At 48.1% G+C, this 16,294-nt stretch overlaps 1 protein-coding gene across 1 annotated transcript; it reads left to right on the top strand.

The window, feature by feature from the left end:
* The first annotated feature begins 535 nt into the window (after nucleotides 1–535).
* On the top strand, nucleotides 536–13,713 carry LOC119649409 (mitochondrial sodium/calcium exchanger protein-like). Its single transcript, XM_038051545.1, has 11 exons — nucleotides 536–697; nucleotides 761–981; nucleotides 1,113–1,438; nucleotides 1,500–1,574; nucleotides 1,635–1,679; nucleotides 1,783–2,009; nucleotides 12,322–12,454; nucleotides 12,506–12,624; nucleotides 12,811–13,045; nucleotides 13,131–13,198; nucleotides 13,409–13,713. The coding sequence occupies exons 1-11, from the start codon at nucleotides 611–613 to the stop codon at nucleotides 13,631–13,633; spliced, it is 1,761 nt and encodes a 586-aa protein (XP_037907473.1). The 5' UTR covers nucleotides 536–610; the 3' UTR covers nucleotides 13,634–13,713.
* The last annotated feature ends 2,581 nt before the right edge of the window (nucleotides 13,714–16,294 follow it).

Here is a 16,294-nt window from a genome sequence, read left to right as displayed (position 1 = left end):
TCTGGTTCAAACCATGCAGAAGTACACCATTCTGCATACGTGCTCGATGTTGCGGGGAGTACTCGACGGATTCTCCCACTGGCCTACCACCGGCCACCACCACCAGTGCCCCTTTAGTTTTTAAGTAGGTAGGATCGTCCGAGGCTAAATGCTTGGCACTAGTATTAGGTAAAATCCGGCATCTGCCGAGATTGTGATAACTCGGAAATAATAAATGGGTCACTTGCAGGGGTTACCGTTGGTAACTTCTTACCAGAACCCTTATTAGAGGAAAGCTCGCTGGAGGTTGTGGTGCCTAACACCACAAACAACAAATTGCTGGTAATCGAGGGTTACAATATAATTTCGCAATAACCTTGAGAAAAAAATTGTTATCCCGCTCGGGACTCCCCCCCCCCCCCCCCCCCCCCTTGTTTGAGGCTTCTAATCCCCTATTTAATAACTAAGATTACAGTATATCTTTATTTTCACCTCATCCTTGACAAAACCGTCAAAACAGCTCCTGTCACTAGTGAAGTGATGGATCTATTGCCAAGCAATTCAATAATTTTGATAGTTCACTAACAGTTTCAGCCCTAAAATTGCATTCTCGGCCCTCAGTTCTGCCAACATGAACTTGTACGAGAACTTCAACACCAGCATTGAAAAGCAACCCCGTGCTGAAGGACACGACATATTTGTTGTGTACGTCAAATCGGTAAAGTACAACGCAAGAATTAGATAAAAAATAAAGATACTATGAAAAGATCACCATTCTTAGGACGACTGTGGAATCGTTCAGGATCTGGATTACGCGCAAAGATGTGCTTTCGTGAAGGCTACTGATAGCTGCGCTGACCATGTCAATATTATCGACTACATCACATTCGTCTACTGCACAGTTGGCGCAAGGAATGAGTACTCGCATTGGATAATAATGGTGTTTCTACTGATATTCGCCTGCTACTTGTTTTCTATACTAGGATCTACAGCAGACATGTTGTAAGTTATTCTTCCTCCAATAAACAAAGCTAATCTGAGTACTACATAACTGAACTCAGCTGCCAATGTCCTTTTGATGCCAGAGCTATTTTCCATAAAATCTCCACTGACAATAGTACTTAACTCCACAGCCTCTGTCCGGCCTTAACCGTCATCTCAAACGCACTGCATATGAGCGAAAATCTAGCTGGGGTTACTATTCTAGCCTTCGGGAATGGGTCCCCTGACATTTTTACATCACTGGCGGATATGGAAGGTGAAACCACCCTCATGATTTCTGAGGCATATGGAGCAGCAGTGTTCGTGATAGGCGCAATATCTGGAATCATAATCGTGGTTCAGCCCTTCAAAATCTTCCCACCAACCTATATTAGGGACGCGTCCTTCATTGTTTTCATTTGCGTCTATATCAACTATATAATGTACGATGGGACTGTCAATATTTATGAAAGTACATGTATGGATTTCGTATGTTATATACGAAGTTTGAAAGAGGATTGACATCTATTCATTTTCAGTCATAATCGTTCTGTACGTCATATATATCCTGGTAGTTATCCTGGATCAAATTATAGTAGTGCAGATGTCAAGAGGTATAGTATGTGTACTATTCGGAGCTCACTTGTTCCATAATAAGTACGAACTAATTTCAGATGTTCAAAGGAAGCTTGACATGGTTGCAGCTGGAATGGCTGACAGTAAGTAACTTTCCCGAGCAACATCCTAAAACTTCCAATCATCTTCTACAAATTAAGACTCTTCTGCTGGTATCTTACCAAGTCATATTGCTCTTCATTGCAGGCGATTTACAACAGGAATTGCAAGAATTGAAGGAGCAGGGAGTATTGGAATTGCTTGGGAAGAAGTCCCACATATCACTAGACATCGATGACACGAAATCAGCGGACTTCATTGGGGTAACACCAAACACAAGACTCTTCACGCAGTTTCTAGAGTCATTGAATCCAATCGATAAGGAGGAATGGGAAGAAGCAGGGATAATTGGAAAGTTTTTGATAATAATCAAGGTGGGTTGCAAAAATTGGTAATTAGTTTTAAGGAATAAAACTGTTGATGACTGCTGGTCCACGGCACTAGAGACCTATTGTCTATGTAGATAGGATTATCTAGATAGTATTTTGTGGACGCCATATAATGTCTTCTCAGGAGTCTGTGAAACAAGCTTCTCAATCTGAGCTGGTTTCATCTTTACTGTCTTCCAACATCAAGGTTGTTTCAACTGGCTCCGCATCTCTGATTCAGCGGCCCAAATGCGACAACTTACGGCCCGCCGAGTCTCCGATCCTGCATCGCACCTTCATCGGGACAATGCCCGTAGCCTCCCCAACATATCACGAATCGGAACACAGCCACCCCACCTTTTTACATCGTTTCCGTCATCAACGAAGCACCACTTCCCACCGGTACTCTATACTATGGCACTTCATCCACCAGTGCCAGTGGTTCCGGGTAAAATGTGGCCTCCTCACCCAAAGAGCTACTTTCTCCTCCGTCCTGTGTCAGACTGACAATAGACAGCAAGCCCGACCTTTCAAGGTCACTCATCATCACGAATTTGACGTCATCAATCCTTCTTTCTAGCCTGAAGGAGTGTTCATCAAGCCATACAAGTGCATCAAATTGAGGATAAATTTCAGGACAACCCGCTTGCCTCGCCGAGCAATTTAAATGGAGCCGCGTTTGCTGTCCGTCTGTTCTTTGAAAATGTTAGGGGTTTAAGAACCAGGCTGGATGCCCTCAGTTTGTTCGAGCTGGCTCAGTGACACCATGCTATCTGTATTTCTGAAAGCTGGCTGGGAGATGTCATATTAAACTCCGAGCTCCCTGAAGGTTACTCCACTTTCCGCTGTGGCAGGGACCGGGATGCATCTCATAAGTCCACCGGCGGTGGGGTCCTAATTGAAATAAACGATGTAGTCCACGCCGTATTCGTCTTCTCCTCTTCTGGCTTTCCTTTGAATTGTGTTGGTATTTGTGTCTCCGCGCCCAACTTCCACCCGTTCATTTTTTTTTTTTAGGAGTAGGGTAGGCGAATGCGTTTACGCACAGAGTGTTGGACTCCCGCAACAGCACGCTGGCGGACTACCAACTAAACACCTCCCTGTCATCAGAGAACTAGCCTGGCACCGTTTGACACATTACTTCGGGCTAGCCCTCCCGCTCTCCCGGCTTTGGGAGCCTTCAAGTCAGGGAATTCCCTTCACCAACGGGAGGGGAGGGGAGGAAGGGCGTTGTTAGTTCAGGGAACCCCTTACCGTCCGATCCCTCTGCCGGTCGAGTTCAATCTTCTTCGTAGTAAGAAGAGCCCGAACATAATGCGCAATACGATTCCAGCTGGCAGCGCTCTTCAGCATCTCTCGCACAATGTTATCTGGAGAGAGCTCCCCTGTGTCTGCATAAAGCTGCTGGCGGAGGCCGTCCCACCTCTCGCAAGAGAAAAAGGTGTGTTCAGCGTCATCCGCCACTCTATTGCAGAACACACAATCAGGAGATCGCGCCTTCCCAACCCTGTGCAGGTAAGACTGAAAACATCCATGCCCACTTAGAACTTGGGTAAGGAAGTAATCAATCTCACCGTGCTTTCTGTTCAACCACGGATCTAATTTGTCGATGAGCCGCGCAGTCCACCTGCCCCTTGGCTCATTTTGCCAAGAAAGTTGCCACTCGTTGAGGGTGCGTTGACGTTCTTCACGGGCAACCACTTCTCTTAAGTTTTCGCTCTTACGGCGGTAGATAGCTTTGCGCTCCTTGGCAAGGAGGGCAACGGGGATCACTCCCGCAATCACCATCACAGCCGGTTCGGAGACCGTGCGATAAGCAGACGCCACTCGCAAAGCTCCCCGCCTCTGCACTTGAGCGAGGCGTTTACGATGCACCTCCTTGTCAAGGGCATCAGCCCATACCTCCGCACCATAGAGAAGGACGGACTGCGTTGCTCCCATGAGGAGACGTCTCCTAGTTGATATAGGGCTGCCGACATTCGCCATTAGCCGACTCAAGGCCGCGACTCCTGCTGCAGCCCTGTCCGCTGCTGCTTTGATTTGCTCGAAGAAGCTCATCTTCGAGTCGAGCATTAAACCAAGGTATTTAATCACTGGTTTTGACTCTATAGTCAACTCGCCGATCGATATGGGACGCAAGGTCGGGATTCTCCTTCTGGTCAGGATGACTACTTCGGTTTTTTCCAGCGCAAGGTTGAAACCGCGAGCAGTCATCCATCCGCTTACCCGTCGCATCAATATGCCAAGTCTGCTTTGCGCCTGTTCAACAGTGCGTCCGGCAACAAGTGCCGCAATGTCGTCTGCATAACCGACCAGACGCGACTCTTCAGGCATATCGAGTCTCAGCAGACTATCGTAGGAAGCGTTCCAGAGGTCCGGCCCTAGGATGGATCCCTGCGCTACTCCCGACGTGATTTCCATCCTCCTCTGGCCCTCTAGCGTCTCATAGAACAGGGAGGGGTCTTTCAGATAATCCCTCAATATCCGCAAGAGATAGCTTGGCACGTGAAAGGAGTTCTCTAGTGTGCCTAGCATATCTGTCCATCTTACGGAATTGAAGGCATTTCTGACATCAAGCGTTATGAAGAGCACTATCCGTCGAGATCGGCGGCTATGTGCCCCGGCTCGATTAAACGCATCTACGACCTCCATAACAGCATCCACTGTAGATTTCCCTGTTCTAAACCCGAATTGCCTTGCGGATAAGTCCCCGGCAGCACGGATCGCTTCAGCGAGTCTACTCCTGATGAGCTTCTCGAGCACTTTTCCGGCCGTGTCAAGCATACACAGCGGTCGGTATGCAGACGGGAGCTCCGCGTCTCCTTTACCCTTACTGATCAACGCGAGTCTGGCCATTTTCCAGCGACAAGGAAAAATGCCCTCCTTCAAGCACGCGTTGAACGCTTCGAGCAGCAATTCTGGCCGTTGGCGGAACACCAGTTTGTAAACTTCCGCCGGGATGCCATCAGGACCTGGCGCCTTCCTGTTTTTCATAGTGAGAACCGCTTTTTCGAGTTCTCCCATTGTGAAAAGGGGGCAATCCACGACGCTTTCCGTGCTGTTTACATCAACCCGTACAGGGTGTCTGGGGAACAATGCCCGCACAATGCGGTCCATCTGGTCGGTGCTCAATATGCAGGGCCTCCGCAGAGCCCCGATTTTCCGAGTGACAAGCTTATAGCCAAGTCCCCACGGGTCATCATTCACCTCATTAACAAGCTTTTGGCAGCCGCGAGCTTTGCTTTTATTTATAGCGCTGCGGAGTCTCCTTTTTGCTGATCTATATTGTGCGTTTATGGCACATGCCTCCTCGTTGGCGTACAAACGTTGGGCCAAACGGCGGAGCTTATGACACTCCTTCCGTAGGTCGGCAATTTCCGCCGTCCACCAGTACATAGAAGGCTTGTCGCGCCTGGGGCCTCTCCGGGGCATGGAAGCCTCACACGCCGTCGTTATCAGGTTCATCATTGAATTTACGACGGTGTCAGCTGCGACACCACCACCCCCCGGAGTGCCCCCTAGCGCGGCCCTACCTGCTCCAAGAGCTTCGACGAATCTTCCGATGTTCACCTTCGCGACATTCCACACGCAGGGGGAACGTCGTGTTGGTGCTCGCCGGCAAGTAGCGTCAAACACTTCGAACGCAATGTACTGATGATCACTTGCCGAGAAGTCTTCTAGGATTCGCCACCCGTCCACCGATGATGCCAGAGATTCCGACGCAAAAGTGATGTCGGGAATGCTTCCTTCACAACCTGGGCGCCGAAACGTTGGCGTGGATCCCGTGTTTAAAATTACGAGCCCGGTTCTCGCCGCCATTTCTAGAATCCGTTTCCCTCTGGAGTCTGATTGAGGCATGCCCCATTCAAGAGCCCTGGCATTAAAATCACCGCCAACCAGGATTCGTCCCTCCGTGCTCGAAACGGCGTCCTCCAGAGCATCAAGCCGGCGCCGAAAGTCCGGAATCGCCTCATTCGGCGTCAGGTAAACGCTAAAAAACGTTATCCCTAAACACCGGATCCAGACAAATCCGTCCCCCCGGCCTTCGGCAAGAACACGAAGTCGAACGTCGTCCCGAACCCAGATGGCAGCGGTGCCCGATAAGTCGAGATACCATGAGGACGGGTCCTTGTTTCGGTATTGCTCGCTAATCAGCACTAGATCAGCATTTACTTCCACAGCGAACTGTGCTAGCAACTGGTGAGCGGTTGCACTCCGGTGCATGTTAATTGGCAAAATGCGGATCATGGCGTTCGCACCCTGGCCCTCTCCAATTCCGCCCTGAAGATTGGACACCGTCCCGAGCCCGCAGTGTGTGCGACGCTTTCGCCAGACGCGCCAGGATCCCTGCAGAGAACACAACTCTCGCTTTCCTTGCAAGTCTTCGCTTGATGACCCGCTTGGCCGCATCTCCGGCATGCTGTCCTCCTGTCCGGACCCTTGCAAGCTGCTGACGTGTGTCCATAGTCCAGACACCTGTAGCACTTGGTGGGGACTATCCGCATTCGTACCCTGCATACTACCCATCCGATTTTGATTCTCCCGCTGTTAAGGAGTTTCCTCGCATATTGCTCGGGGACATCCACCACGGCAAGTTTTTGGCCTCGAGCATTTACAGAGGTAATACCTACCCGGGCATTGGTTACCTCTGGACATTCACGCTTTAGCGCCTCCTCTACTTTGACCTTTTCTGTGAGGCAGTCAAGATCCCGTATTTCTAGAGAGCACATTGGTTCTAGGCTGGAAACAAGAGCCTTCTCCCCCAATAGCCCCTTGGCCGCTTCGCAGAACGTGCTCTTGCTGGTCGTCTTTGGGCCCAGTTCGACGAGAACTCCACCACTCCTCGTTTTCCGTATCGAAGACACCTCTGTTCCGTTCTCCTCGGGTTTCATCCTGTAGCGGATTTCACTAAGGACTTCCGCAAATGTCTTGCCTTCCGTCGGCTTAATGAGCAGAGCCGACGGTCTAGTCCTTCTTCGTTTCCTCGTTTTTTCCGCTACTGGCTTTGGGTTGGCAGCCTCCTTGTTTTTGGACAGGCGTGTCTCTGGCGCCGGAGTCCGTTGTTTCTTTTTATCCTTTTTCGCCTTCTTTTTTTGGGCCTTGGAGACTACTTCGATAAAGTCTCCTTCAGGCACGTCGTCCTCTTTCCGCTTTTTCCCCTGTTCACTTTGCAGAGGGCTATCTGCGGTCCGTTTGACGCAAGTAGCATTCTCAGCGGGGAGTGCGACTGTTTCTGCTCTACAATCGTCTTCCGCTGCTCTCCACGTGCGTCTATAAAAGGAAATGCGGTCCAGTAGTTCCTCCAGTTCCATCAGCCCGTTTTTGACGCCTTTGCTGACGTTTCTCTGAAGGAACGTTGCCGACCGCATACGTTTCACCACTGCTGCGCACTTTCGGATGAGCCTTTCCTCTTCGGCTCTAGCGAGGACGGTCGAATGCATTTCCACTCGATTTGTGTCCAAATCCATCTGCTCAGGACTAGCGTTTCTCACTGAGCTTACTTCCAGGACAGGGGCACTGCAAGGTAATGGAGTTGCCATCCCCGCACGGTCAGTCGCACCACTTGATGAGGCTTCCTCTTTATTTGGGCGCCCCGGTGTCTCATCGGGTATATCAGCCCTCGTTGCCTCTTTCACTGGTCGCTGCGGTGAACGACGCATCTTTGTGCTCCGCCCAAACGCACCCAGCTCTTCCTCCTTGTCTGTTGTTTCGTCGTTTTTTTTTATAATTTTCAGAATATTCTCCATGAAAAAGGTACCAGCGCATCGTGTGCAAGGGAGCGGGCCGCAATAGTCAAGAACGGGTATACCCTCGGGGACACAGCCCCTACCCCAGTTCCCTGAGGCCTGACCTACGCTTAGCCGATCCCGGAATTCACGGACGGATCAGCGCTCGCTCGGGGCAACGCGGTCTACTAACACCGGTTCAATGCACACTTCCCGACCAGGGTCCCGACGGGGCTGGCTCCTGATACACGTCGCAACTACCACCTTGGCAGAGCTACGCTCACATCACCCCGTCGACGCCGACAGAGAGTTGTCGACGGCTCCGCAGACTCTCAGTGTGTCCCGACGTGTACCGGTCATTCGCGGTTCGCTCTTCACCGAGAAGCTTTCTCGAGGCTACTACCTAGGACGCAGGTATGCTGCCAGCTAGGGGGCAGAACTACTTACTCGGGCACCTCGGGGACGTCACACCCCGTATCGTAAGCGACCTGTTTAAAAGTCGCTAACGACCCCTGAGGGGTCGTTCATTGTATCTTGTGTATATGTCCTCTGTGCTTGCGCTTCTCACTTGTATGAAGAATTGTTTGACAGGTTGTCTGAATTCCTTACTATCAGATTCCCTTTCTTCCTTTGCGGAGATTTTAACCTCCCCATGCTCCACTGGTCTAATCATCCTAGCCTTCCAATTCCTTCCAAAAACCTCTCCCATTCTTCCCTTCTATTTTCTTCCTTTATGAACACTTGCTCTGCCCTGAATTTCAATACCACCACAAACTCCTTGGGCCTCACTTCGGATTTCTTCCTTTCCAACCCGAGGGCCACCTCTTTTTATTTCCTTGCACATCCCCGCATGTCAAAACTGACGCTCACCACCCCGCGGTTGAATTTGAGCTCCTCGTTCAAAACCCAAAACCAAGCGTAAATATACTAAGTTCAACTTCCAAAGCCAATTTTGACAGTCTGGGTGCATATTTTAAGCAACTCATCGTGTGATTAAGCTCTAAACACCTTTTTCAATATCCTGTCCGATCTTCTCTCCTGTTGTATCTTTTTACCCCTCCCTGCCTGCGTTTGTACCCAACTTGGTTCACAACGGAAATTCTTATTAACGTTCGCATGAAACATACACTACGGAAGAAGTTTCGGGCTTCTAAGAATGACGCCGACCTTGGTCACTTTAAGGCTATACGGTCTACTGTGAAGTCAATGGTTAGAAAAGCGCGTAAAAGGTACTTATTGAGCGCCGAAGCCGCCCTTACCCGTGGTAATTTAAAATTTTTTTGGTCCCACAGTCGCTATTATCGTAATCCCACTCAATCTCTCCCTTCTTCTATCGGTTTTGCTGACTCCACTGCCAACTCCCCACAACAATTCTGGGACCTTCTCTGTACCTACTTCTCTTCAGTGTTTTCTCCCTCGTGCCCTCCACTCTCTACACCTTTCATAACTGCAGACTGCTCCGAATCTCTGGCCATTCCTCTTCTTACGCCTTCCTTGGTTGAGTTCCTCATTGGTAATGTTGACCCCAATGTAGGACCTGGCCCCGACGCGCTTCCTAACCTCTTCCTCCTTAACTGTAGAAAATACATTTCTCTCCCCCTGTGCATAATCTACAACAAAATCCTAGAAGAATGGTACTTCTCTGGAGCGAGGCCCTTATCATCCCTAGCCTCAAGAGCGGAGACCCTTCTCTTGCTGTGAAGTACTGCCCCAATTCTCTTCTCTTCTCTTGCTCCAAAATCTTGGAAAGATACGTCAACGACGGGTTGACCGCGCAATTCGGTCACCTCATTATCAAAGAACAGCATGGTTTCGTGAAACATATATCTACGGCTTCAAACCTTCTGGTCTTTACCAACTAGGTTGCTAAATGCTTTAATTCACGACAGGAAGTACATACGTCGACCATAACATTCTCCTCTCTAAACTTTCATTATTAGACTTCCCCCCTCAATTATCTCTTGGCTTTCCTCCTATCTCTCCTACCCTTCCTACAAAGTTTCTTTTCATGGTTACTCATCTCGTTCCTTCTCTCCTTCCTCTGGTATTCGCCAAGGCTCTATACTTGGCCCCCCTATTCTTCCTGTTTTTTATCAATGACCTCGCTTCCATCGTCACTTGCCCGTATTTCATTTACGCAGACGAACTTAAATTATTTGCCTCTGTTTCGTCTCCGCTGGGCTGTGCTCTCTTACAGTCCAAACTTGATAATTTAGTCCGTTGGTTTTCGGTGAACAAGCTAACAGTGAATGTCAACAAATGCCGCTGGATGTGCTATTCGCTTAAACCCTCCCCAAGATCCTTTTTCTATTCTTTCAGTGACCTTTCACTACTGACCTCCTTCAAAGACCTGGGTGTAATATTCGACGACAAGTTTCGTTTCAATTCCCAGTTCGTTGACATCATCAAGAGAGCTTCCAAAAAGTCTGGTTTAATCCTACGTTACCTCTCCGACTTTACCTCAATTCAGCCCCTCTTTGACACTCTTCTATTCCCTTGTGAAAAACATCCTTGAATATTGCTGTGTAGTCTGGTCCCCTTTCGGCATTCGTGACTGCCGCGCTCTTAAAGCTGTACAACGCAAATTCACGTGGACCCTCTTTTACAAAAAGGACCTTCCACGGGTTGATTATCCTCAATCTCCTCAATCTCCTCTCTCTGCAGCAACGCTGTATCTTCCTTGATATGTGTACTCTTTTCAAACTCTGCAATTGTCTGATGGACTGCTCCGCCAATTCGGATATTACTTTCCGTATCACCTAGTTTCATAACACACGTAGTGCGGACATTTTTAATGTACCCTTTGCGGAACTCGAGATTTACTTCCACTGTCTGATCCCGAGGTTATCCAGGTCCTACAACGCCCTGCAGCTTGACTTTGACTTTATTTCCTTCTCTAGTTTTAAGGGTAAAATAAGCCATTCACCTACTCCTCTCTCTGAGGACGATATGTAATAAGGAATTTGTTTTCTCTGTATTGTTCTCATTAAATAAATAAATAAATATTTAAAAACCTCTTGATAGGTAGGTAGGTATCAGCGGCCGCTCCGAGGAGCCCAATTAGCGCTTTGGTCCTAAGACCGTGACTGTTGTTATGGGAGCAGGGAGACAGAGTCCGGCGGCTAGGATTTTCAGAGCCAGCCCGTAGCATTCACGGAAGAAAGCAGCCCTCCCACCCTGCAGCTAGTAATCTCTCTGAGGTCTCCAAAGAATGGTTTGCCTAGTGTCCGCAGCCTGAATCTAGCCAGAGCTGGGCAATCGCAGAGAAAGTGTATGAGGGTTTCCCTTCTTTCTCCGCAGCTTCGGCAATGCGAATTGTAGGGTATGCCGAGTCTAGCGGCATGGTCCCCTATGGGCCAGTGCCCCGTGCAAACCGCCGTAATCTTGAATGCATTTGCACGCGTCTGGCACAGGAGCTCTCATGATCGGGTTATGTTATAAGCGGGCCAAATTCTCTGTTACTTGCCGCAGCTCGTAAGCCTTCGCCATCTTAGGCTAGGTAGGTAGTGCGAATAGCCTCGGCCCCCGACAGTCGCCAGTGGAACACCGACTGTATTCGCCGAAGGCGAACCCGCTCATACCCTTCTATGTTCCTATTCCCGGGAACCCAGAGGAGAGTGACCTTGAGTGTGCCGCCCAGAAGGTTCAGTGCGTCTCTGCACTGCCCAACCAGCCTGGAAGATGTTGTCGCTTTGCTGTCGGTCAGAATTGCTATGTTACGCTTGGGGCTCGAATCTCCTTCCAGCCATCGACAGACTTCCAATATCACCAGTACTCCCGCCTGGAATACACTGGTGAAACCTGGAAGACCATACAACTTGGATACACCGTGTGTATTCGAGAAAGCCCCCGCACCGACTCCGCAGGTCATCTTTGATCCGTCGGTAAACAGTACTGTGTCATAACCTTGCAACGTACCGCCGGTCTTCCACTTTGCCCTGGTTGGAAAGTCCCCAGCAAATTTTCTCGTGAAGTTCAGCTTGCGTGTGGCATAGTCCGTGGGCCAGATTTTTCGAGGTACTTCGTCTAGAATATTACTGTGGTTGTAGGACTTCGCTGCCCAGCATCCGGACTCACGTAGTCTGACGGCACTGTACGCTGCAATGTGGAGGTCTAGGGGAAGGAGATGCAGGAGTGCATTGAGGGCATCTGCCAGGCAGGACTGCAGAGCCCCAGTAGCACCTGCACACGCGGTTTTTCTAATCCTATCAAGCTTCATCCTATTGTATTTTTTCTTCAAAGCCTGCCACCATAGAGTAGAGCCGTATGTTAAGATCGGGCGCACTACAGCGGTGTACATCCAGAGAACCATCCTCAGCCAGAGACCCCATTTCTTTGCAAAGGTGCTGTTGCAGGCATAGAAGGCTGTACAGGCCTTCTTAACCGTCAGTTCCATGTTCAATCTCCAATTTAGCTTTGCACCCAGATACTTTACATTGGAGGAAAGAACCAATCTTTGTTTATTCTGCCGTGGTAGGTGGAATTCTGGTATCCTTGTCTTGGTGGTGAATAGCATCAGTTGACCTCTGGATAGTGCTCATTTATAGTATTCCAATGATTTGTTAATGAAGTTATTTCTCTCTTCAAACCAGGCTCCACCAATTGCCATACTATTGTTGACACTGCCAGTGGTCGATTACGAAAAACAGATACACGGATGGTCGAAGCTGCTCAATGTCCTGCAAATTTTCATCACTCCAGCATTCATGCTAATAATTAATCAGAGTAAGTGGAACCAACAAAGCATTCCATAATCTCTACTAATGCCAAATATAGTGTGGAACAAGGACGTCAAAGGAGTATCAGTATTCGTTATTGTGGCCGGAGTTACAATCCCCTTGATGATTCTGGTTTTCTGCACATCCAGGACAGATCAACCGCCACGGTATCATATAGTAAGAAATCTAAGATTTATTGTTCCTTATATCAAAGAAAATAAAGAATTTCTTTGCGAAGAATTGTTCAGGTCTTCCAAGGACAAAAAAGAAGGTAGACCTCACTTCTGGATACGTCGCACAAATTCCATATTTTCTCTGATTGTAAACCAAACCAGCAAGATTATAAACGTCTCCTATTTTCAGGCTTATGCAGTGGCAAATATGATAGCATGCATCATTGTCATACAAATAATAGCATCCGAAGTGGTTATGATTCTAGATACGGTCGGTATCGCAGCCAAGTTGACTCCGTCGTTCCTCGGGTGCACTATCCTAGCTTGGGGCAACAGCGTTGGGGACCTCATTTCCAACATCACATTGGCGAAACAAGGGTACCATAAAATGGGCTTTGCTGCATGTTTCGGTGGCCCTTTAATTAGTATCCTTTTCAAGGCTTTCATTTCAATCATTTACATCTCCTCCTTCATGTCCTTTGTAAATTTTCCTTAAAATAATTTTTACAGTAATCATTTTGGGATTTGGTCTCACCTTTATCCACAAGTGTGCCACGAGTCCAGAGAAGCTAGCTTACGTACGGTATTCAATATTATTACAAAGTGCCTAATCCAGGGAAAAATTTAAAGAGTCCTGAAATCCTTGCTTTAAGCCTTCAAAAATAGACTTTGAGCCTTTGTATTAAAAAAAGGGGGGAAGTTGTCTATTACTTCGCCCCATGACCCGGGAGGACCCCGGAGTTACCAATCTTTGAAATATAGTATGCTCAGTTGTGTTCTTCTTGCAGGTGCGGCAAGGATCAATGGGATCAACATGTAACTTGTTCCTGACACTGATTGTGCTTCTTTCCGCGATTGGCATTGCTTGCTCCAAATTTCAAGCGCGGCGCACCATTGGACTTTATATGTTGGCTTTTTACTTATTGTTTCTTGTATACGCTGTACTTGGTGAGTTTGAGATAATCCACCCCTACGGAACAGATCATCGGGATGCTCGTGTTAAAATGGACTAAAGAGCTTGATGCAGAAGATTCAATGTTCAATCTGTAGTGCTTTATCGATGTTGTAACATTATTCAAGTGAAAAATTGTAATTTATTACATATGAAGCAATAATGAAAGATGCAGAAATGTATTTGAATAGTGAAAAGACTCCCCGATGCGTAGGGTTTCATTCTTACTTTATGCTTAATAATAATGAATAATAACTCCGTCGTAGCTGGTTCCAAGCCCGGTTGTGAAAGGAGGTCAAGCGGTTTTTTTTTTATTTTCCGCACGTGCAGCGAGTCGCAGACCAGCACCGCTTTATTAGTAGCAGCGACATAATCCCGACCATCATCAGGGAGCATGTTCGACTTGAGGTCATCGCGGAAACTGGTGACCAAGAGTGGTTGTGGGGTAGAGGCGGTGGCATCAACAACACCACCCCGCACTGCAGGCAACAGTTTCAGTACTCACCGAAGCACTCTTCTCCCCGGTCCAGCTGAAGTTTCCGCTGAGGTTCGGGACGAATTCCAAGGAGCGTGTACAGAATTTTCGGAAATGGATCCTTTGCGTAGACCAGGTATTCTCAGGCTCTATGCATCTCCAGCAACTCTGAGAGTTCTATCTCAAATAAATGACGAGATTGCATCTCGGCTGTTGTACGCAGTCGGTTACGACGGTATGGCGAAAGTCACTCCAGACATGTCCAGAATGCAATTTCGGCGAGGAAACAGCGGAGTTTTTTCAGATCACTCAACGAATCCCAACAGAGCATCCAGACCGTACAGTTTTCGGTAACGGAAGCGAGACAGTATTGGGGTGGGCTCCATTGTTATTCCTGTATCTTCATTCACAGTTTCCGCACTCCTACCGTGCAACTGTTTCGAGCCTACTCGAACGTTCTCATTCCTTATTTTGCCCCTTCGTACCGACGCAAAATACCTTTCACAGTCTTCATCCAACAATGACCGAAATACCGAAATACTCTTACAGTTTGTCCTCGTCGGTTTCCGCAGTATCTCTCTCCGTCCTCTGAGAAGAGTCACGTACTCCACGCTGCTTATTAATCTGTCCGCAAGCCTTCCTTGATACCGCTAAAATTCCTGAAATACAATCAATGATGGCGCGCCACTGCAAGAAGTCCCTCTCCAAAATTCCATCATATAAGAGGGACTCCTAGTTCTCACCCACATTAGAATCAGAATTGTGCCATTCCGAACCCAGTTTCACCCGACCTTTACATCTGCCAAGTGTTTTCCTTTCTTCCCCAAACAATCGACTAATCCTAATTTGTTCGGTTATATCAAAAACTACTTCTTTCCTCACTACTGAAGTTTTTATTAAGTTACATGCCACCCCTGTTTCCTCTACAAGTAATAACCGTTTTGCTCTAATTCCTACATCAACTTCTGAAAATTCCCTTTCCTGTGCCTCACTCTTCGTCTCATCACCCCAAGGACGGTTTCTACTGGTTTTTATGGCTCTGTTCCGCCAGGTATTTGCGCAAGCAATTCGAAGGGTCGTGATACCATGTAGCGCAAAAGTCACAATACTGTGGCAACCCCTGCTCGCTAACATGTGACGCCCCCTCATCATCTTGTAATCCTACAAAGTTTACGCTACGTCGACCCTGCTGGGACGACCGGGGAGATTTCTGTCGAGAGGAAGAATTATTTTTGTGACTGCTGACATTATTTTAGATCGGTGGGTACTGTGCATATTCCAAAGGTGGCTTGTAGTTCCCCCCGATCGTATATGACATACTCCCGAAAGGAACCCTGCTGGTAGCCTCAAAGCTATTTCCCGGAAACTGTCCGAAGGGGCGATCACTGAAACGCGAATAACCTAAAAGCCTTCGGCAGTCGTCCTCATAACAAATGGCATCTACTTTAGTTTGTTCAAATATTGTGAAACTTCTACCCACCAGATGCCCACCAGATCTACCTTAAAAGTATCGATACAATCGCGCTTAAATTCTTTTTTAAGACCTTCATCACCGCCAGGATACTTCGCGCTAATGGCATACTGCGTCCGTTTTAGCAATAAGCTAACCCGCTATGCAGATTGCTCCAGTTCCTCCAGTGGATCGATGGTTTCCACTCCCTCGTGCCCTCGACTGCTCATTGTACATGGTCACACCATACCCTCTCGATAGGTTTCCTCCACTTGCTGACCACTTGTTCATGACTATCCATCCGCGGAACCTTGTGTGGGTAGTCAGGAATCATCTTCAACCTGCTACCATCTGATCTCGGACCAAGGACATATCACCTGTATGTACATATCTTCATGGCCTAATCCATCTCTCTCACTCGCAAGCAGGTAAAAAACAGGCCCAGGATCGCTACAATTAAAGGTCGCAGAGCCAACCATAGGTGAGACAAGTCTAGCGGTTGATTTTGCTATTATAAACGATATCTACGTTCACCGTAGCGCAATTGTGGGTGGAAGTCATCACTACCGTCACTACATTACGCCGCTTGAGGCTACATCAATTTGTTATTTCCAAAAAAGAAGGGTAACTAGTTCCCCTTCCTTGTCACATAAAGGGTTCATATTGTACAAATCAACCTAGATTACAAGAAAGCAGATTCCCATTCCAGAGGAAAACATTCCAAAGCTCGGCATCACGACATCTACTAGCCTGGTACACACCGTCTTTACTGGACAACCGAAGGCAATGGATGGAGA

Source organism: Hermetia illucens, chromosome 2 (assembly GCF_905115235.1).
Source record: "Hermetia illucens chromosome 2, iHerIll2.2.curated.20191125, whole genome shotgun sequence".
Taxonomy (NCBI): Eukaryota; Metazoa; Arthropoda; class Insecta; order Diptera; family Stratiomyidae; genus Hermetia; species Hermetia illucens.
This window is presented reverse-complemented; position numbering and strand designations above follow the sequence as displayed.